The sequence below is a fragment of the Dasypus novemcinctus genome, chromosome X (genome assembly GCF_030445035.2).
Source record: "Dasypus novemcinctus isolate mDasNov1 chromosome X, mDasNov1.1.hap2, whole genome shotgun sequence".
Taxonomy (NCBI): Eukaryota; Metazoa; Chordata; class Mammalia; order Cingulata; family Dasypodidae; genus Dasypus; species Dasypus novemcinctus.
The window spans coordinates 185,639,431-185,662,906 of record NC_080704.1 but is presented as its reverse complement, the minus strand read 5'-3'; the positions used below and the strand labels follow the sequence as shown (position 1 = coordinate 185,662,906).

At 39.4% G+C, this 23,476-nt stretch overlaps 1 protein-coding gene across 10 annotated transcripts in view; it reads left to right on the top strand.

Moving 5' to 3' along the window:
- The window catches only part of MTMR1 (myotubularin related protein 1), a 57,218-nt gene that overhangs the window by 7,704 nt on the left and 26,038 nt on the right, over positions 1-23,476 (top strand). The window contains exons 3-6 of one of the 10 annotated variants that reach the window (XM_058291412.1): positions 5,375-5,473; positions 12,037-12,060; positions 14,179-14,229; positions 17,904-17,979. In XM_058291412.1, coding sequence (XP_058147395.1) covers positions 5,375-5,473; positions 12,037-12,060; positions 14,179-14,229; positions 17,904-17,979 — 250 coding nt within the window. Of the gene's footprint in view, positions 1-5,374; positions 5,474-12,036; positions 12,061-12,646; positions 12,674-14,178; positions 14,230-17,903; positions 17,980-23,476 lie in introns of all 10 variants that reach the window. The other 9 variants (XM_058291413.1, XM_058291416.1, XM_058291418.1 and 6 more) reach the window with 9 other exon arrangements.

Here is a 23,476-nt window from a genome sequence, read left to right as displayed (position 1 = left end):
GGGACCTCTCTGGCATGGAAGCATTACATGGGGTCAATCCTGAGGGTCCAGATCTAGTTCCCTGAGGATTTAAATTTACAGTGATCAGTCAATAATGTTTAAAATGACCTAGTGTTTAAATACTTTACTTGAAATACACACTTAACTTGGGGGTTAATTCTATAATTGAAAGTAAATATCAGTAATTAAATGGGAGCAAATGTTTATATTGAGTGAATCACTTGCATCTTGACTTGAAATACTGCTCATCCTATGTCCTCAAAGTTGTAGGCTGCTGAGAGTGGTTCTTTTGTTTTGTTTTGTTTTAATTTTAGATTTACAAGAGTGGTTCTTCATCATCATCATCATCAACTATAGGGTTCTACAGTTGTGTAATACTTTTTCGGACATGTCATACATTTAAGCCTTAAATAATACAATGAGGTAGCTACCATTAAAATCATTTAACACATGAGGGAACTGAGGCTCAGAGAGGTTAAGTGACTTGCTTAACACAGACTTGGGATTTGAAACTAACTCATCCTAATTGAAAGGTCAGAGTTATCTATTTTGTTCTAACTCCCTCTCTACTGTTTTTCAAAATGTGATCCTTGAGTCTGCCTGTAACAATTGAGGTTCCTGGACCCCATCCCAGACTTAGTGATGAATCAGAATCTCTGAAGGCGGGACCAAGTGCCTCCTATAGTTCTTATGTTCAGTAAAATCTGAAAACCACTGCTGTAGGCTTTCTTGGTTTATATCTGCTGAAATTGGTGATGAGACCTTTCATTTCTGGTACATTCCTACAAATCTGACTAATGAGCAGCCCTCATTAGATGTTTGAAAATGATTGTTTTATTATTTACTCATATCATAAATTGATGTTTAGCCAAGGGTCTGATCACCCAACCTGAGGCACATGAGTGTAAATGAAATATCCGGGGGCAACTTTTACTGTAATAGTTATATAATTATTTCAGTGTGTATTAGAAAAAACTAGCACATCAAACTTGTGATTTAATGTGTATTCTTCAGGCAGGGCAAAGTATAAAAAAGTGGATTTAAAATCAATAGGGAAAGCAGATGTGGCTCATGCAAATGGGCTCCCATCTACCCTATGGGAGGCCCAAGGTTTGTTTCTCAGGGCCTCTTGGTGAAGGCAAGCTGGCCCGAGCAGAGAGCTGGCCCACACAGAGTGCTGGCCTGAGTGGAGTGCTGGTCCGTGCAGGAGTGCTGACCCACACAGAGAGCTGGTGCAGCAAGATGATGCAACAAAAAGAGACACAGAGGAGAGACAGGAAGAGGCACAGCAGACCAGGGAGCTGAGTTGGCATAAGAGATTGAGCACCTCTCTCCCACTCTGAAAGGTTCCCAGGATTGGTTCCCGGTCCCGCCTAAAGAGAATACAAGCAGACACAGAAGAGCACACAGTGAATGCACACAGGGAGCAGAAAATGAGGAAGGGGGAGAGAGAATTAAAAAAATGTTAAAAAAAAAAACAAAATCAGTAGAAAGAGAAATATTATGAAAACAATAGCATAGGTGGTATGCAGATACAGCAGGCAAAACTTGTCCAGGTGATATGTGAAATGACATCGTTTGGGAAACACTGTCCCAACTAAAAGCATAGATAACTATTATTCTGAGTTGTAGATCAACTAAATGGATAAATGCATGCCTTAGTATAGTCATCCTGAAGATTAGCCTGGTAATTAAGACTCCTAGAAGAAATGTGATAAAAAATGTTTTATTTCATTTCCCACCCCACTGACAACTCAGTTGCTTTCATTTTTACTAGATTAACAGACAGTAAAAAACCTCTTTCTAGAATCTGTCAATAAATTTAAGAACAAGATCTGAATGTAACCTGTTGTAGATGAGATGAAATAATACAGTTACTGAAGGTAATGAAACATTTTTAGGAACTATTAGTAGAAGTCACACAGTTGATCACAGCTTCCATTATTTGGAAAGTAGAACTAGACCAGTAAAAGGAAACAGGACAGAATCATAAAAATAGTACTGGTTAGTTTTGTGATCTTGTGATCTCTCTGAGTCTCAGTTTCCTTATCTGTAAGAATAAGAGTGGTTGGATTATTTCCCTAGAATATCTTCAGTTCTGTTTTGTTCAAAAGGATTTGACTTTGGCCACCCTTGTGGAAATTAGGATGCTATGGTTTTAGTGTGATCATCTTCCTTCTTCTCACTCCACCACAAGCATCACATCTCTCCTTCCCTTCTTCTTTCTCACCCCCACCCCCATGCACACACAGTAGCTAGATCTGCTTTCTGAACATTCCACAGAAAAAGAAGATGGAGAGGGTCCCATACCAAGTCTAATCATTTAAACTGGGTAGTAGGGTGATTAAATTCTGGATCCTAAACAAAAATTTCCCGAAGGGCTTCAAGAGATGGGCGAGGCAGTGTATGGGAAAGGCTTCATTATGCTTTAGCTGGGTCTTTGGTCTTGGGTACTATTTCTTAAATCTAGAGCACTAGTCTATGAAAGGGAAATTTGAACATGATCTTTTAGAAGCCACGGCTGAAATTCATTGTTGATTGAATCAGGACTGGCAAATTTCAACTGCGACACAAGGACACAGGGCAGTTAACAAGCTAGGCAGGCATTGAGGTGGGGGGTGGGGATCTATGAAGAACTGGAGAGTACAGCATGTCCCCAAAGGCCATTAAATTAAAAAAACAAACCTGCTGCCTGTTTGAGCAATAGGCCTTCAGTTTGTAACCACGGAATTGAACGGATAGAAAAATGTGATCCTATCTCCCAGGGAGGGTTACTTACGAGGAAGAATTGCTTCTTTAAAATGTCAAGATTTGGACTTCTGCTCCTGGCAAGATGGAGTAGACATACTTTCCCCTATTTTTCCTGCTAAGTGTAACTAAGAACTCTGGGCACTATAAAATAAACATTAGAACACTCTGAAAGGCAAAGAGCAGGCAGACTGGCTCGGAATTGCATGACCCAAGGAGTGACATGGTGGCTAGTTGTCTAGGTTTTGTTTTTGCCACATATATCCCAGACTTTTTGAAGAAGCCAGCAACCTGGAAATGCCAGTGGTTATAAACAAGAAAAGTGTACTTTTTCTAGCCAGAGGGCCAGGAAAAGGGCAGCATAGCAAAACAGAAACAAAACATTTAGACACTAACCACTTCTCTAGCAGAATACCACAAATAAAACTCTGGCTGCTCTCACCCTGCCAGCAAAGGCCAAATGGGGAGCCCAGAATTACACCCTTGCCAATCTGTAATGAGGCACCCCAAGCCCCCTGCAGGAGTGGTATCAGAGAAGACAGATTAAGGAGCTGGGGCTTTCATCCTTGCTGGCTGGTAACAAGGCCTCCTCCCCTTGTCTTGTCAGTGGAGACCATGTTGGGAACCTGGACTTCTACCCCCCACTTGGCAGTGATGAGGGAGTGCAGTGCCCCTCTTCTGCTAGAGCAGTGTCAGAGAAAGCCAGCCAAAGTGGAAGGTTTAAACAACATCCAGATTTTCATAACATAATACCCAATGAAGGAAGAAAAAAGAAAAGAGAGAAAACAAAATCAGAAAGAACAAACAGGAAAAGAAAAAAATATATATATATATATAAAGTGGCAGACTTAAACCCTGACATTAAATATAAATAGTCTAAATACACCAACTAAGAGACAGAGATTGATGTCAAGTAGATTTAAAAACATGACTCAACTATATGCCTTCTACAAGGAACTCATTTCAAATATAATAATATAGGCAAGTTGAAATTGGAACCACTTTGGAAAACAGTTTGGCAGTTTCTGAAAAAACAAAGCAAAACTAAATTAGCAACTATCAAATGACCCAGTAATTGTTCTCTTGGGCATTTGTTCCAGAGAAATGAAAACTTAAGTTCATACAAAAACCTGTAGTAGTCAAAAATTGGAAGCAACTCAGATGTTCTTTAATAGGTATTTGATTCAACTGTTGGGCATTGGTACCATGAAATACTATTCAGCTATAGAAAGAAAGAATGATTGAAATGCACAACAGCTTGGATGAATCTCAAGGGAATGATGCTAAGTGAAAAAAGACAATCCGAAAAGGTTACTTATTGTATGATTACATTTATATAGCATTCTTGAAATAAAATTATAAAAATGGAGACCAGATTAGTGATTGCTAGGAGTTAAGAAGGGGATAGGGGCAGATGGGAAGTGGATGTGGCTATAAAAGGGCAACATGAGGGATCATTGTGGTGATGAAATTGTTCTGCATCTTGACTCTATCAATGCCAATATCCTGGTTGTGATATTGTGCTATAGGTTGGCAATACACTACTACTGGGTAAATGAGGTGAAGGGTACATGTGATCTCTGTGTTATTTCTTAGAATCACATGTGACCTTTACAATGATCTCAATATAAAAAGTTTAATTTTAAAAAGTCAAGATTTTTACAGACTGATGAATGATTCTAAATTGAATGTAAAAGGGTTTTTAAATAATATTTATAACAACTCATGATATACCAGGAGAATTATGTAAATGAGAAATAGTTATGCTGATAAATGTTATTATTTTGTTAACTAAAAGGGTATCAACAATTATCCTCCTATTAGTTCCATTACAGATATACTCATTCCTTTTGTAAGTGGAAATTGGGGCTAGCATACTTCAGCAAGAATGGAACTGAACTGTTCAGTTGCCAGATTTCCTGAAGGACCTTCTAGAGTGATTTAAATATATCGGGCCAGCATTTGACATAGGCAGGGTTCAGGTGCAGCTAGTCTTCTGCAGACCAGCATTGCATTTTGATGGAAATACTTGTTGGAAAGTGTACCAGGAGGATCGTTTAACTATTTGAGAGCTTTTGGGCCTGTCCTTAGCCTCTGACTCAGGCCGGCTGGAGAGTGCAAGCTGCTTAGACTACCAGTTCAGAACACGCCCAGTTTTACTACAGCAAAAGGCACTATCTCCTGACCTAATAGTCCAAGCTTCTTAGCAGGGTAACACTTCTTTTCACCTTATTTTAAATAGTACTTGCTAAAGCAAAATTTACTTATAGACTTTATATCTAAAACATAAAAGAGTGGTGTCTTATACACCAATATTATTTACTGTCTTTTCTTGAAAAGAAGCCTCTTAGAGATGTCGAAGCAATGGGTTCAAAGATAGCCCATTCAGTAAAAAAACAGTATCTATTTGACTAAGTAGAATTGTCTTATGTAGTTTATTGAAAAGATCATGAAATTGGGAGTCGGCAAAAGTTTAATGTATTAAGTGAGGCCACATATGTGTGAAACACATACAAATATTCATTTAATGTGCATTGTTATACTGCAGAAATTTATTTGAGCTGTCAAAGCGAATATAAGATGAGCGTATTATAATTGCTGGACGCTAATCAAATTCTATGAACAGGATATGAGCACCTTTTCAGTGCAAGGAGCTGGGCTTGGCCTGCATGGAATTCACAGTAGAGAAAGACACACCCATAATTATGGTACTGGCTGGACTGAGGTGAGTGTTAAAATAGACATGTAAACAAAGTATGGTGGGAGGAGTGAGGAGGGTAAGGCGGGGTCTCCTGGGAATACTAAGACTTTCTTGGCCACCAGAAGAAGGGGAACAGGTTTAGGTGGGGCTGTGCCAAAGTCGAGGCAGCTTGCGTTTGGATCCCTGCTCTGTTGTTGCTGGCTGTATGACTTCGGACAAGTTGTTTTTCACTGCTCGCTGCCTCAGTTTCCTCATTTGTAATTTGGAGAAAAGAGTAGTAACTTCTTCCCGGGGTGGCTGGGAGAGTTGAGAAAACTCATGTAAAGCATTTAGCACAGTGCCTGGTGTGTAGTAGGCCATCAACAAAGGCTTGCTCTTGTTTGTATTAGTAGTACTGGCTGTGTTTGAAATACTTTCACACTGTTAAGGATTCAGGGGTGTCAGCTGTTGCCTTATCAAGAATTAAGACACAGGAGCCAAACAGATTTAGATCCAAATATCAGCTTTATTATTGATAGTAGCTGTCTTGGAGGGCCTGGCGTCCACAGTGGGCTGCCTCATCTTTCATATCAGAGTTAGACACACTCACCCAAAGGCAGCCCAGGGCAACAGTGGCCTCTCCTTTAGGGGCAGGGCCCACACAGGTGAACTTGGTAGTGGTCTCAGGGCCCAGGCTGTCCTGTTCCAGTGGGCAGACTAATCTGGTGAGCCTGCCTGCTCCCTTACCCAAACGCATGCATGGAGACCAAGCTGTCCAGAGGAGGTCCTTGCCGCTCTGCTGGAGAGGGCCCTGAGTGATGACTTAAATAGAACCTGAGAGCAGAGGAAGAAGGGAATTTTATCCCCAGCACAAACTTTTATACAAATTTAGTGTGGGTACTTGTTCTTGATTTAGTGAAAAACAGAATATGGTAAAGGTAGGTAAATTTAGTTAAATTCAGGGCAGTGTGCTTGCTTTGTTAAATAGATTATGATCATTATTTTTTAAAAAGCCATCTATTTAGGTTCTTGGAGGGTGTAGGAGTTGAGGGAGGGGGGTGGGGGCAGGTCAAGATAGTTGTGGGACAAGTTGGAGAAGCTGAGATTGGGCACCTAAAAAGGCTGACCAAATAATATTGATACTAGCAACTCCCACTTCTTGAGTATAGGTACTTTAACCAATTTAATCCTTCCAGCAGCCTGTGAGGGGGGTATAGTTAGCACCCCATATTTAGAGAAGAGGAGGCCAAGAGTCCGTGAGGTTGTAGGATAGAGCCAGAATCCAACTCTGGAGCTCATTTTTTTTAACCACTATTCTGATTTGTCCCAGTTTAGGAGATGTTCTCTGAGGTCTTCTACTGAAGCATAGGTAATCTGATTTCTGGGGTTTTAGACTGGTTCAGGAGCTTGCAGTCTTTCGATTGACTCCCTTTATTTTCTGTGTGAAGACACTGAGGTCCAGAGTGCACTGGTTACAGTTGGTGAACCAATAGTGGTACATCATTATTTTTTTAAAAAATTATTTATTTATTTATTTTTTAAATTACATTAAAAAAAATATGAGGTCCCATTCAACCCCACCGCCCCCGCCCCCCACTCCCCCCACAGCAACACTCTCTCCCATCATCATGACACATCCATTGCACCTGGTAAGTTCATCTCTGAGCATCACTGCACCCCATAGTCAATGGTCCACATCATAGCCCAGACTCTCTCACGTTCCATCCAGTGGGCCCTGGGGGGATCTACAATGTCCGGTAATTGTCCGTGAAGCACTATCCAGGACAACTCCACGTCCCGAAAACGCCTCCACATCTCCTCTCTTCCTCCCGTTCCCCACACCCAGCAGCCACCATGGCTACCATTCCCACACCCATTCCACATTTTCTCTGTGGACATTGGATTGGTTGTGTCCATTGCACACCTATGTCAAGTGAGGGCTTAGATTCCACATGGGTACTGGATGCACTCCTCCCGCTTCCAGTTGTAGACACTCTAGGCTCCATGTTGTGGTGGTTGACCTTCTTCAACTCCATGTTAGCTGAGTGGAGTAAGTCCAATAAATCAAAGTGTAGGAGCTGAAGTCTGTTGAGGCTCTGGGCCTGGGTGTCATATTATCAGTCCAGAGATTCAAATCCCCTACATATATCTTAAACCCAGCACCAACTACAATTCCAATAAAGTAGCATGCAAGTCTTGTGAAAAGAGATCCCCTCTGAGTCCAATTCCATCACGCAGAAACACCGGCTCCAAAGAAGGGCCATCTGTCATGGCAGTGAACCCCTTCTGCCATGACCATAGAACCCGTGGGTCTCTTTATCCCTCAAAAGAACCAATACCTGGGGTTGTATCTACCTTATCTGTCTCTTAGACTCTGTTCAGTTGTACATAGGGGTATTCCTTCCGACAACCTCCAGACTCTTTTTTAGAGACTCACAGCCTTATAATCTCGTTTCTCCTTTCTATTTCCCCCTTACATTAGGTCAAACAGCTTCCCGAAGTCATGTTATTATATGTAGACAGGTATATTCTGCTGTTCCGCATTGAATCTTTAATTCGAGGTCATTTTCTAGTTGCTTCTTCAGCTGGTATGTGGTAGTGATCCCTCGGTGCCAGGGAGGCTCATCCCCGGGTGTCGTGTCCCACGCTGGGGGGAATGCATCGCATCTACACGCTGAGTTTGGCTGTGAGAGTGGCCACATTTGAGTAACATGAAGGCTGTCAGGAGGAAACCCCCAGGCACAATGCTACTCTAGGCCTTGTTCTTATTGCAGGTGTATAGGCTCAAAAGTGTAGCCATTAGTATCAAGAGCCCACTGTTGGGCCCTCCTTCCTTCCGTTCTTGCCGTTTCACCTGGAGGATTGCTGCTGCTCTCCCAGGGCCCACAACAGTGATCCCCTGGCCAGGAGCCCAGTACCCCCCCAGCTGTTGTTTTTAATTGTTTCCACTATGAGTATATATAGACATTACCATATACCCTGGGCATATGCCCTGTATAACTCCCTGTCAACCATATATATCCTGTCAATAACATCCCATATCAGTATTCCTCCGCTGCCATTGTTGAACCACTCTGTGATCCAAAACTTCCCGTAAAGTGAATCCCAACATAATGTCAGCTTCAGAAGAGTCTTAGATCACTGAAATTCATATATACAATATACAGTATTCCCCCAGATCCACCATAAAACCTTTTCCCTTCCACAGCAATAATCTTTTAACTTATTCATATCATATTTCCTGAAACTGATGTACAGATTCCGAAACTATAGTTTTCAAACAAGGTGACATTTGTGCTTACTATGTGGTCCATACTTTAGGTTGTACAGTTTTCTAAATTTTTTAGTTATCCTATGTTTTGTCTTATGGTTTTCATTATTAGTCTGTCATCCCCTATATGTTTTTGGTGTAATATTAGCTGTTTTATATTCATCCTCGTGTACTCTCACATAACTCCTCTTTTGCCCCCTTATTTACCTTTGTTCCATCCATTCCACATCCATTTTCCCCTCCCCTTAGGGCCCACAACGCCTGCCAATCTAATGCCCTGGGAGCCGTCCTTTCTTACGAGAGATACAGTTCTCTCTATTCGACGGCATTAGTCTTGCCCAGGATATGGGTCCACCCCACCCAATGGTAGAACCCACCTTGGCAAAATGAGCCTTCAGCTATTCCCTCCGGAGTCCGTCCCGCATCAGACCATACCCCCTGAGCGTCCTAACCAGGTAACCCTCCTACTTATACTTTGATATGTTTTACTCAACATTTAGTTCTCAACGAACTTCTGACACTCTCCCATGTTCGTATGTTGCGGTACATCATTATTGACTAAAGTCCTTAGCTTACATTAGGGCTCCCTCTTCCTGTTGCCCAGTTCTGTGGGTTTTGATGAATACGTGAGGTCAATTATCCACCAGGACAGTGCCATACAGAGTAGTGTCACTGCCCTAAACATCCCAAGTCCCACCTCTTTGTCCCTCCCCATCTTCCCCTGCATCTCTAATCTTTTTCACTGTGACTATAGTTTTGCCTTTTCCAGAATGTCATATAGTTGGAATAACAGTCTAGCCTTTTCAGACTGGTTTCTTTCACTTAGCAATATGCATTTAACATTCCTCCATGGCTTTTCATGGCTTGATAGCATTTCTTCTTATCATGGAATAATATTCCAGTGTATGGATACATCACAATTTATCCATTCACCTTTTGAAGGACATCTTGATGGCTTCCAGTTTTTGGCAATTATGAACAAAGCTACTATAAGCAATCATGCAGGTTTTTGTAAGTTTTCAACTCATTTGGCTGAACTACTAGGAGCACGATTGTGGGATCACAGTAAGACTATGTTTCGCTTTGTAAGAAACCACCAAACTGTCTTCCAAAGTGGCTGTACCATTTTGCATTCCTACCAGTGATGAATGAGAGTTCTTGTTGTTCCACATCCTCGCCAGCATTGGGTGCTGTCAGCTCTTTGGGTTTTAGCCATTCTAATAGGTTTTGCAGTGGTGTCTCGTTTGTTGTTTATTATTATTATTATTATTTGGTCAACTTTTGAGGTATAATTGATAAAAAATAAACTCATGTAATTAAAGTGTTCAATTTGGTAAGTTTTGACACATGTATACACTAGTGAAGCCATCACCATAATCAAGATAATAAACATATCCATTACCTCCAAAACCCCCTAACCCCAAAAAAACATGTTTAAGCTTCTTAGTCTGAATAGATTATGTTAAGGAGCTTATGAGCTTTAATTCTCTTTGGTCTACAGCAGCAGTTAATTCAGAATACCTTTTTCTTTGTATTAGAGAAGTTGTCGGTTTTCAGAAAAATGATGCAGAAAATACAGAGTTCCCATAAAACTTCTGTTTTAGTTTGCTAAGCTGCTCAGAGCAGATACCATGAAATGGGTTGACTTTTACAATGGGGATTTAGTAGCTTACAAGCTGACATTTTTTAGGCTGAGATAAATGTCTAAATCAAGGGTATCATCAGGTGATGATTTCTTCCTGAAGACAGGCTGCTGACAATCCTGGATTCCTCTGCCAAATGGGAAGGCACATGGTGGTGTCTGCTGGTCTCTCCCTTCTCTGGGTTTTGTGGCTTTTGGCTTCTTGCTTCCCTGGCTTTTTTTCTCTTTGAATTTCATTCTCTTATAAAGGAATCCAGTAAGAGGATAAAGACCTACCTTGGGCCATGCTTTAACTGAAGTCACCTTGTTGAAAGGCCCTACTTGCAATAGGTTTACCCCCACAGGAATGGGTTAGCTATAAGGACATGATTTTGTGGGGTACATACAGATCCAAACCACCACTCTCCTCTATTATTATCACCTTGCCTTAATGTGGTACGTTTGTAACAATTGATGAAAGAATATTATAATTGTACTATTAACTATAGTCCATGGTGTGCATTGGGGTTCCCTGTTTGTGTTGTATCAGTCCTATGATTTAAAAAAATTTTTTACTCTAGTAACATATATATGGTCTAAAATGTCCCCGTTAGTCACTTTCAGATATATAATTCAGTGCTATTAATTGCACTCCCAGTGCTGTGTTACCTTCACCACCATTCGTTAAAAACTTCCATTTCAAAGAGTATTTTCTTTTCATGATGTTACAGTGATGTTTTCTGAAGTCTATAATCTTTGTATTCATGTGATCTCCTTGTCCGTCCTGAGTAAAACCTATGAAGCTAATAAAAACATCTGGTGGGTTTAAAAAAAATGTTTTCCATAGCACGTATAGTGGTTGGATGATAGAATTTCAGACTTTGAACGTGAGAACAGAGACAATCAAGAAGTGTCCCCTAGACGGTTTTCCACTCTGCGCTTTTCAGAAGTCCCGTACTGTGGGCTGTATCCTCTGAATGGATATGCGGCCTGTTCAGTGAGGACTTGCAGACTGTGGGGCGGGACTGACGCCCCATAGCTGCAGTCCCTCAGACCGCTCCCCCAGGACTCCAGGACCAGCCAGCGCTCTCCTACCACCTGGAGCTGCCCCTTCCCACACCACAGGTGCTGGGAGGCCACCCTGGGATGTGTAAGTCTGGAGTCCCTCGAAGGAATTAGAAATACAATTTCAACAGAAACCAGGCTGAAATTTGTGCTTAACTAGGTTTTGTGATACCACTGATGCTATGGTTGAGCTGTGCTCTGGGTCAAATGTGGGGCTTTTATAGGTTGTTCTGTTTTAGTCGACTACTTTGGGAGCATAACTGCCATTTTATATCATTGTTTCTAAGGGGGGGATGCATTCAGCATCTAAACAGATGTATAAATGAACTTTTCAAACACAGCCTGTTCACAATAGCTTATTATAGCATTTGACAGAAGGGCTTTATGTTAAAGTAATGTAGTTTGTCTTAGCCTAAGGGCAATACCTTGAAATCATAGACTTGCCTGAAAATTATAGGAAAAATATGTTAGGATTGCTTTGATATTGAATGAAACTTAGAGGGCAAATGTGTTAGGATTGATCTGGTTGGCTTTCTTTAGAGGAGTATGATGTTTCTTAGGGAATGGCCGTTTGACCTAATGACATCTTTCACAGGTCAGTAGTAATGTAAACATGTCAACGATGATGATGTTCTGTATTTTAACTGACAGGTCTTCAGGAGGCCTGATATAAGGGTAAGGGTGTTCGGCTTGCAGCACGCGGGCCTCCTTGTTTGTCTGTGCTTTAGTGGACACTTAGTCTATTTAGTGTTCTCTACCTTCTCATTGGTGTTTATGAGTCACTCAGATCAAATTGCTCTGCTGTGTCATAGCTTTAAGTGTTCACTAGAAATGCTTTATTTGTTACAGTGTTTTTGTGTGCAGTAAAAGCAGACCTGTGTGAGGACAGGGTGTTAAACTTGTTACCAATGGGCACTACTGGCTTTGTTGTATTACATGAATTCTGACCAAATGGGCCTTCGTGGCAGGGACTCATAAGGCAAGCCCACAGAGTCCTGTTGGAACCTTGTTTCTCATGTCATTCATGCAAAAGAACTTAAATACAGAAGAAAAATGGGCAATGGTTGTCCATCCTATCTAAGTAAGATTTCAATTAATGTTTGTGTTTGCACGTTGAACCCAAAAAGCAGAAGTGCTAGTCTTGAAGATAAATTCAGCAAAATCAGCCCCATCTAGTATTTCTTAAATTACAGATGTAGATGTTACAACTAACAGATTATAGCTTGTATTTGCCTCATTATTTTCCTTCCCTTTATTTCAGAGCATTCATAAAGCAAGACAAAGATTGGTAATATGCATGTATTTAAACCTTAGCACCAGATGTTGAAAATTAACCTGTTTTCCATTAAGTGAAAACAATGTGGATTTTGACAGTATCATTTAATGACTTCAGGGTTCGATTTTTAATCTTATGAAAGGCAATGAAGGTAGAAGGGAGGTTAAGTCAAATTTTCATGATTCTCCTTAGTTTATCTTTTTTTAAATCTTGTTTTTAAATCAAGTTCTCTTTTGTTCATGGGAATAATTTTCTTTCATTGATACACACTGTTAAATATTAGTGTTTGGCTTTGCATTTGCATGGATTTTGAAATGCTGGTTTTTTTGTTTGCTTGTTCATTCATTTTTCTGTTTAAAATTTTTTTTAATCAAAGAATGAGTCCATTTTATTTGTACTTAAAAAATGGCACTTTTAAAACATTGGCTGCTTTTAAAAAATTATACTCTTTGAAGGGTAGCAGTACCAAACATGTACTAAATTCAGTATGAGATAATATATTAAAATGTGTTAAGGAGCTTTTGTGCTTTATCGACAGAAGTCAAAGGTTGGAAAGAGTAAATCTTTTCAAAGCTTGCCTCTTCACCAGTTGTTTTTTAAGAAATAGAGTTTTTGGAACCATAGTTTCATGAAATAAAAATATTCTTGATACATTTTAATATTTTCAGTCCCAGAAACTTGAGAAAGTTTTAAAGAGATTATAATCTTATCACCTTCAGTATTTATATTCTTTATACCACCTGCTGAGGTAAAATTCCAACTGTTAAAATTTCAAAAAATAGTTGAGTCTATGAAGAGATTAAATTAGGGACAGTATGCCTTAAAGGGATTGTAAAAAGTTTTTAAAAATCTAAATAATTGACCTTTTAGCTGTTTTTTTGAAGCTGTAATTAGAAATATTTAGTATGGCACTATTCATAAATCACAATATTTAATAAACAGTAAAGTAACAGTATACATACATAAGTGCATGTGATATGTGCATGTGTGTGTGAGCATGCACGCACATATCTGATCTGGACATTTTGTTTGTACCAGTGGAATTTTCCCCTGGGAAATCTAATTGTTCTTTAGGCTGCATGTCTGGGAACTTGTTTTGTGTTTTGGTTTGACCTTGCACTGTCCCTAGTTTCTGCGGTATGCTTTTATTTTCTATGAGCATAGTATGTGTCTGTTATTTTGTTTCTTTGCTATATGCCATAGTATTGCTTGATTTTAAGAAGACAGTACATTCTTTGAAATCCATGATATTTGTTTGCTTTTCATTTTTCTGCCCATCACAAACACAGAATAGATACTCCATTTTAGGCCGAGGATGCTATAGATGGCCTACCGTGTTGTTTCCTTAACTCCAAAGGGGAAAATGTTGTGAGTTGCAAAGCCGTGAAAGGTGTGTCGACTTTTACATGCTTGCTGTCTCTTTACGAAAAGAAATTCTGTCCTTTCACCTGTCTGTTTGCACGTGTTTCTCTTTCTCCTCTTTGCCTTTTCTTGTCCATGCACCTGGTGCTGTGCAGGAGATTCAGGACGAACACAATGGCTACCCTTCTGAAGCTGAAGCTGACCAGGTGGCAAGTTCTATGTGTTCATCTGTTTGTAGCTACAGATTGTGTATTTAGAAACCATTTCATACTAGATTTCTAGATGATGAGCAAAGCTTTTGCCACTACAGTAGTGTCCTCATGTTCCAAGTTTGGTAGATTCCATTATGACATTATTTGCAAAAATTGGTTTATCCAACATTTTGTCAACCAGAAATTTGTTCATCTGTGCTTCTTGGTTTCCCCCAGAGAAGAATATTAAGCTCTTTAGACTAAGGACCCTCAGTAGCTACAGGATTGACTTCAAAGGGACAAATGCATATGCTGACCCCTTGAGAGAACATGGTCTGGGCCCAGCAGATACCTGGTGCCTTGTAATTACTTGTGGGATGAGTTCATGTCCTTATAGTTCTTTATTAAACAGAATGAACAACTCATTCAGGTATTCAGGTATCCCTGAGCATTTACTCTGTGCTCGGTTCCTCTGGGCTCCCTGGTGTCTTGTAAGCGAGAACTTGCCTGAAAGCTTAAAAAGCCCCTCCGGGGAGGCGTGGGAAACCCCAGGCACTCAGCTGTGCCGCTGTGCCGCTGTGCAACGCTACCCAGGCCCACTCTCCCTAGAGACCCTCAAAGCACCTTGAAAAGCCCAATTTGCAAACCACTGCTTTCGGCATGCAGCCATTTTAAGAACCTTCCCCCAGCAACTCAGTGATAAGTAGAGGGTTCAGGCACTGAGTGCTGGTGAAGTAGAGGCCCTGGCAATCTGGATGGGCTGGAGCAGTCAGGGACAAGGAGCTGGCAGACTTTTGCCTGGACCCGGGGAGGGGGGGCGGGGGGGGGTGGGTCAGATGAGATCATCAGGGGGAGTTGCTCAGCTGGGCAGCACCCTGAGCCAAGGCACTGAGGTGATCAGATTTAATTCACAAGAATATATTCTGTTCTCTGATCACGCTGTACATGGGTTGGATAAATCAAGGGTCAAATTATGTCCTGCCCCATGTGGTAGTTGCAGTAAATGCTTAATATAGCACAAGTGTGAGCCCCGTTTCCTAACACCAGCTTTATAAGGGGACTCTACCCTACTCATAAAACATGAGCCTTGGAGTAGCTGAGCACCAACTTCCCACATAGGAGGTCCAGGGTTAAATCCCTGGGCCTCGTACCTTTAAAAAAATTTTAAAAAAGCCTTTAGAAACTTTTTTCCTCTTGAGTTCACGTGCTAAAGCTAAATGTATTTCCTTTACAAAAATGAACCTCTTGTGGGGAAATCGGAAGCAGTGGTGTAATTTATTTGTTTTATTCTGATAGTTGCTTTTTCATCATTTAAAAAGACATCCTAGATTCAATTACTATTAGTGAGGGGTTTGTCTCGCTCTGTGTCTTACCACCCCATTTGTGCTTTTCAAGCCACACTTGACATGACTATTGGAAGAGAGACACTTGCTTTTCAACCTCTGTCTTGAGAGCCTTGTGAATTCTTAATGTGGTCCCCATCAGTGCTGTCTCCCATTCTATTAGCCAGTCCTGGGTTGAGGACTTGAAGATATTTGATATGGTTTACTATAAAGCTTCAAGTGGGTCAAACCTTCTCCCACCCCTTCCAGATTCAGTTGATGAGAATAGCTTGCTTTGGTAAATATCTTCTTAAAGAACTTATCCCCGTCTTTTTTCTTTTAAAAAACAAGTTACAGTAGCGTTAAAGAACTTAAGTCTGTATGATAATATTTAGCCATAAAAATAAGCTTTCACAACATAACATTGGAAGTAATTTAAAACTCTGATATTAATTAAAATAGCTTCATTCATAACTATGCTATAAAATAAGTCACTAGTTCAGGCAGTAAATTAAAGGAAGTAGACTTTCCAATTAAGGCTTCTTGTAAGAATGGTGATTTTTTAGTGTTCCTAAAATGGAGATTTAAAAGGATAAATATTGTTTTATGCCTTTTTGCATATAAGAAATACTTCCAGATCAGGTGCAGGTATAAAAATGAATCCGTAAATGGTTTTCCATATCCCATTTAATGTGTTTACTCCCTAAACATTTTGGCTGAAAAGCATCTTAAAAACAAACCCAAAATAAAAATTCAAATTGAATAAAGTGTTTGATGGTAAAGATGAACTCCTCTAATCTTTGCTATTTTAAATGTGCACATTTTGATAAGGAAGAAGATGGACTCTCGTTTTTGTGCCTTCCCAGTAGAACAGACATACCCCTGATCAACATTTAGCATTAAATGTAATATTTATATGACTTTTTTGTTTCTTTTATAAAATTTTGATGAAGCCACTATGTAGAGTGTTTTAAAATTGACCTTTAAGTCCCTTTAATAAAACATATTGAAATATTCTTAAAACTGTGAAACATGTTATTTTGAATTTTCAATAATTTCGATTACAACTATTAAAGGCATCAATTTTAAATATTTTGCTTTACAAAATCATGCAGAAAACTTGGTCTTGCCCGACCTGTTTTCTGTGGAGCACTGGTATCCTTCCCAATGTTAACAGGTGTTCCTTGGAAAAAGCAGTCCTTGGTCGACTAGGTATGGAAATGAGGCATACTCTAGCGCCCTCTAGTGGATTCAGTGTATATTAACACACTAAAGACTTGAAGTCTCACTAAAGGAAAAACAAAAACAACAAAATACCAGTTTAACCTGTTTTGTTTAACCTAGCATTTCCCAAATGTTTTTTGTTTGGTTTTGCTTTGTTTGTCATTGTCATTGTGTTGTTTTCTTGGGAAATTAATGCTCTATGACACACAGCTTGGGAATTGCTGTTTTTTGATCACCTTATTTTTATTCATGACACATTATGTCAGACATGCCAAGGAGAAAATGACTGGTTTCCTTGGCTACATCTCAAGGTGTGGCAGTACCTTGGAACGGGGCCCTGAGTTCAGTCTCGAGCCTATAACTTTGTAGTTGGAGAAAACCATTTGTTCTCAGCTCCCCCTGAGTTACCTAGCAGTAAGAGATTATCAGCTCCCACTCTCCAACCAAGCTGACAAGAGACTGGCCACTGGACCACAGTCCCAATCTGGTCATTAGAAATGTGGGCTGGTATCCTTCCAGCCCTCCTAGTATCAGTGTAGCCAGGGAACCTAAGACTTCATTAGCAATTTGCTTAGTGAGCATGTTCTAACAGTGACATTCCCACAGTCCACGTCCTGTCCATAGGTAGCCAGGCTGCAATATGGTGGCCTACTGGTTTCCTTAGGTTACTGTCCTGATACCCTTTCCTGGTTACGCTAATTAGATATTTCCCAAACTGTTTTATAGGCAGTGTCATTTCTACAGATAGCTCAGCTCTTAAATCTAATGTTGATTTTTTTTTTATTAGTTTCATGCTCAGAAGGTAATCTTTTTCTGACTTCATTTCCAAATTCTGGAAGCACCTTATACAGCTGTCTGTGTAGTGATTACAGTATCTATATGTCATGTCAAGCCATTTCTGTATTAATGCTTTCTAACTGTGAGATTTCAATATGTTGTAACAAGTTGCTAGAATATGCAGCATGGTGTCCTGTAGTGCTGAGCTTTGATATTGTCTTTTAAGCGGGGGGTGGGGGGTGGGGGTGGGGCGTGGAGCATACATTTTGCACGCTTCTGTTGCCTTGTAGTGGGAGCACAGCACATCAAAGTTCATTCCCGGTATACAGAGGAAGTGAGATTTACTCCTGTTTTGTTTTCTGCCAGGCTCTAAGGGATGGGAATAAGCTGGCACAGATGGAAGAAGCGCCACTTTTTCCAGGAGAATCAATCAAGGCCATTGGTAAGTTTAATGAGTATACTTTGCTTACAGAGATCCAGAATATGAAATGGCAGTTTACTTGCCAGCACAGGTGATGCTGTGTTGGTGATGTACGTGCTGGAGATCAGCCAGACCAATTTAATTAGTGGAAACATGAACCAGGTCCATTAATTCTTGTTAATGTCATCATGACCTTATGAAACTGAAGACAGTAAAGGATCACGTAGCACTCCACTTGGGTTGGGTAGTAGGTGGCATCACCAACAGAAGACTTTTCCTGCTGAATTGAAGGCAGGGCTCCCCTCTCAAGCCCCCAAACACCTACCTATACTCAATGTCCTACTCTGTGGCCCGGACCCTGTTTATCCCACCCTTGATTTTGAAAGTCTTTCTTTCCTTGGGTTGTCTCCTGGTGGTCCTCTGACCTTTCTGACGGTTCCTTTTCTGGGGATTCTTCTAGTCCTGCCCCATGCTACTTTCTGAATGATCTGTTTAAAATGCAGAACTAATTATGTCACACAACTGCTTCTCCATACCATAAGCTATACAGATAGAAAGTGTACAATGTGAAGAGATTTTTAAAACTTTTATTGTGGTGACATATACACAACATAAAATTTGCCATTTTAGCCCCTTTTAGGTATACAATTCAGCAGTGTTAATTACATTCACAGTGTTGTGCTACTCTCTCCACCGTCCATTACCAAAACTTTTTCATCATCCCAGAATATGAGAACAGAAACCTTGTACGCATTAAGCATGAGTTCCCCATCTCCAATCCCCCCACCCTAACCCATGGTAACCTGTAAAACTACTTTCTGTTTCTATAAATTTGCATATTCTGGTTATTTCATATAAGTGAAATCATACAATATCTGTCCCTTTGTGTCTGGCTTCTTTCACTCACCATGATGTCGTCCAGGTTCATATGTGTCTGAACTTCATTCCATTTTACAACTGAGTAATATTCCATTATGTGTATATACCACAATTTTGTTTATCTGTTCATCGGTGGAGGGACACTTGGGTTACTTCCACCTTTGGGCAATTGTGAATAATGCTGCTGTGAATGTTGGTGTGCAAATATCTGTTTGAGTCCCTGCTTTCAATTCTATTGGTTAGATACCTAGAAGGCTGTATGGTAATTCTATACTAAACTTTCTGAGGAACCACCAAACTGATTTCCACAGTGGCTGTACCATTTTACAGTCCCACTACCACTGAATGAGTGTTCCTGTTTCAACTCATCCTCTCCAACATTTATAATTTTTTCATTTTTTTTATAGTAGCCATTCTAGTGGGTGTGAAATGGTATTGCACTGTGGTTTTGATAAAAATTTCCCTAAAGGCTAATGATGTTGAACATCTTCAACACAGAATATTTTGTAGAGACATAGATTTCCTTTTCTCATGGGTAAATACTGAAGGATGGAATGCTGAATCATATGGTGGGTGCACATGTAACTATTTAAGAAACTGCCAAAGTGTTTTTACCAGTGTTGGAACCAATATACATTCCCACTAGCAGTGTGTGTGTTCCAGTCCTTGTTTTCCAATCTTGATGCCTTTTAGTTATTTTTCTTGCTTTATTGTTCTTGCTAGAATCTCCCAAACAGTGCTGAATAGAAGGGGTGAGAGCAAACATCCTTGTCTTTTCCTGATCTTGAGAAAGCTTTCAGTCTTTCACCATTAAGTCTGATATTAGTGGTGGGTTTTTTGTAAATGTTATATATTATTGTTGGATTTGATTTGTTAAATTTTTGTTTAGAAGGTTTGCATAAATATTCATGAGGGGTTTTGATCTGTAGTTTTCTTTTCTTGGTCAGGCTTTAGTATCAGAGTAATGAGGGCCTTATAGAATGTGTTGGGAATTATTCTCTCTCTTCCTCAGTTTTCTGGGAGAGTTTCTTTCTTTCTTACATATTTGGTAAAATTTACCAGTGAAGCCATTTGGATATGGAGTTTTCTTTTTAAGAAAGTTTTAACTACAAATTTAACTTCTTTAATAGAGTACTTTCTTTAATAGAGTACTATCCAGGCTATATATATTTTTTTCCTCCTCCCTGCCCCCTGTGGCTTTTTGCATTCTGTCTGCTCTCTGTGTCCATTCGCTGTGTGCTCTCCTGTGTTTTTGCTTGTCTCCCTTTTTAGTTGTGTCACCTTGCTGAGTCAGCTCTCTGCGGCGCTTGCGGGCCTGGCAGTGCTCCACAGCATCTGCCCGCGAGCCTGCCTTCACAAGGAGGCCCCCGGACGTGAACCCAGGGCCTCCCATATTGTAGATGGGGGCCCAACTGATTGAGCCACAGCTGCTTCCCTGTTTTTCTTTTTGAGTTTGTGTCTTTCAAGAATTTATCTGTTTAATCTAAGTTGTTATAACTTAGACACAGTTCCTTTGTTGACAAAGTTGTTTATAATATTTCCTTATTATCCTCTTTATGTCTGTAGAATTTGTACTGACCTCACCATTATGATTTCTCAGGTTGGTGATGTGTGTCTTCTTTCTTTTTTCTTGATCAGTCTAGTTAGAGATTTATCAATTGTATTGATTGTCTCAAAGAACCAGGTTTTTATTTTTTTAAGAACTTGTGAGTAACAATCATGCATATCATATAGGAGCCCCATACATCGCTCCATCACCAACTCCTTACATTGTTGTGATGCACTTTTTATAAATAATGAAAGAACGTCATCACAATATTACTGCTATCTATAATCCATACCTTATATTTGGTGAATTTTCCCCACATACCCTCCTATTATTAATGCTGTACTAGTATTGTATATTTTTTATAGTTTATGAAAGAATATTCTCTTATTTGTACTGTTAACCACAGTCCATCACGTACCACAGGGTTCACTGTGTTATACCATCTCCTGCCTTGTACAATTGATCCAAAGCGTACATTCATTGGCTTTCAGTTTCATCACAGAGTTGTGCTATCATCAGCTCAGTCAATTTCAGAACATTTTCATTGCTCCAAAAAGGAAAAATCCCAGACCCTTTATACCCCCCAGTGTTGGCCCTTAGCATTGATATAGTACCTTCTTTGCCATAGCTGTAAAAATACTACAATATTACTGTTAACGATAACCTATAAGTTATATTAGTTATATTTTACCATGTATTTCCATATTTTTTATCTCCATATTTTTAACACTTTGTTAACATTCTTGTATTTGCATTATTAACCGCAATCATTGTCCACCATGAAAATCACTGTTATACAGTCCCCAGGTTATCCTTTAGCTGTCTTTCATTTGACATTGTCCTCCCAAGAGTAACCCTTGTACCACAATCACATTTAGAAATCAGGAGTGATGATTATACTCAGTATAATGTGTTATCAATTCTAACCACTTCCCCATGTTTATAATCCACCTTATTAAATATTCCACATACATTCAACATCAGCTACCCCTTCTCAACCATATTCTATCTCTGTAGTTTAACACCATGAATTTATTCATAGTATTTAGTTCATATTAGTGAGAACATACAATATTTGTCCTTTTGAGTATGGCTTATTTCAGTCAACATAATGTCCACAAGGTTCATCCATGTTGTCATATGTGTCCCAATTTCACTTCTTCTTACAGCTGAATATTATTCCATTGTATGTATATACCACATTCAATTTATCCATTCATTGTTTGATGGACACTTGGGCTGGTTTCATCTTTTAGCAGTTGTGCATAATGCTGCATGAACATCTGTGTGCAAATGTCTGTTCCTGTCCTTGCTTTCAGTTCTTCTGAATATATTCCTAGTTGCATGATTGTCAGATCATTTGGTAGTTCTATATTTAGTTTCCTGTGGAACCGCCAATCTGTCCTCCACAGTGGCTGCACCATTTTACATTTCCACCAGCAGTGAAGAAGTTCAAAGAACAGTTTTTGGTTGCATTATTGTCTCAATTTTTTTTTCTGTTTTCTATTTCATTGATTTCTACTCTGATCTTTATTAATATCCTTCCTTCTGCTTACTTTGGATTTGATTTACTCTTATTTTTCTGGTGTCTTAAGGTAGAAGCTGTGGTCATTGATTTGAGACCTTTGTCCTTTTCTAGTATAACCATTTAGTTTTTCCCAATATGCTGCTTCAGCGGCATCACACAAATTGTTGAATGAAAACATGTTTTCAAATTCATTCAGTTCAAAATGCTTTTGAATTCCCCTTTTGATTTCTTCTTTGACCCTTGCATTATTGAGGAGCATGTTAATTCCCACATATTTGTGAATTTACCAAATTTCTTTATGTGAATGAGTTCCAATTTCAATCCATTGTGGTCAGAAAACAAACTTTTTAGGACTTGGATCCTTTTACATTTATTGAGATTTGTTTTATGTCCAGAATATGGTTTATCTTCATAAATGTTGTGTGTGTGTACTTGAAAAGAGTGTGTGTATTCTGCTATTGTTGGGTGGAGGGTTCTGTACAAGTTTACTTAGGCTACATTGGGTGACTGTTGCCTTCTGTATCCTTACACATTTTTTTTGCTGGTTCTGTTAATTATTGAGAGAAGGGTTTGGAAATCTCTGACTAAAATTGTGTGTGTCTCTTTCTCCTTGAAGTTCTGTCAGTTTTGCTTCATTTATTTTGAAGCTCTATTATTAGGTATATAAATATTTACGATGTTTAGGTCCTTCTGATGAATTGAGTACTTTATTATTATGAAACGACCTTCTTTATTCCTAGTAATATTCTTTGCTCTGAAATCTACTTTGACATTAACCTAACCACTCCAGCTTTCTTTTAATTACTGTTAACATGGTATACCAATTCCCATCCTTCGACTTCCAAACTCTTCGTGTCTTTATATTAAAGTAGATTTCTTATAGGCTACATATAGTTTCATCTTGCTTTTGTGTCCAGTCTGTCTCTGCCTTCTTATTTGGGCATTTAGACCATTTGCATTTTATGCAATTATTGATATGACTAGGTTTAAATCTACCATCTGGATATTTGTTTTCTCCTTGTCCCATCTGTTCTTTGTTCCTTTTTTCCTCATTTTTTGGTCTTTTTTTGGTTTGAGTATTTAAGATTCTATTTTATCTCCTGTGTTTGGTTATTTTAGTAATTACTTTACATCTTTAACTCATCAACCTACCTTTAAGTGATACTATGTTACTTCATATATATAACAGTCTTTTTTTCTTTTTTAAAAGTTAATAGATCACACAAAATGTTACATTAAAAAACATAAGAGGTTCCCATATACCCCCCACACCCCACTCTTCCCATATCAACAACCTCTTTCATCATTGTGGCACATTCATTGCATTTGGTGAATACATTTTGGAGCACTGCTGCACTGCATGGATAATAGTTTATATTGTAGTTTACATTCTCCCCCAGTCCTTTCAGTGGGTTATGGCAGGACATACAATATCCAGCATCCATCCCTGCAATATCATTTAGAACAACTCCCAAGTCTCAAAAATGACCCCACATCACATTTCTTCTTCCATTTTACTACTCTCAGCAACTACCGTGGCCACTTTCTCCACATCAATGCTG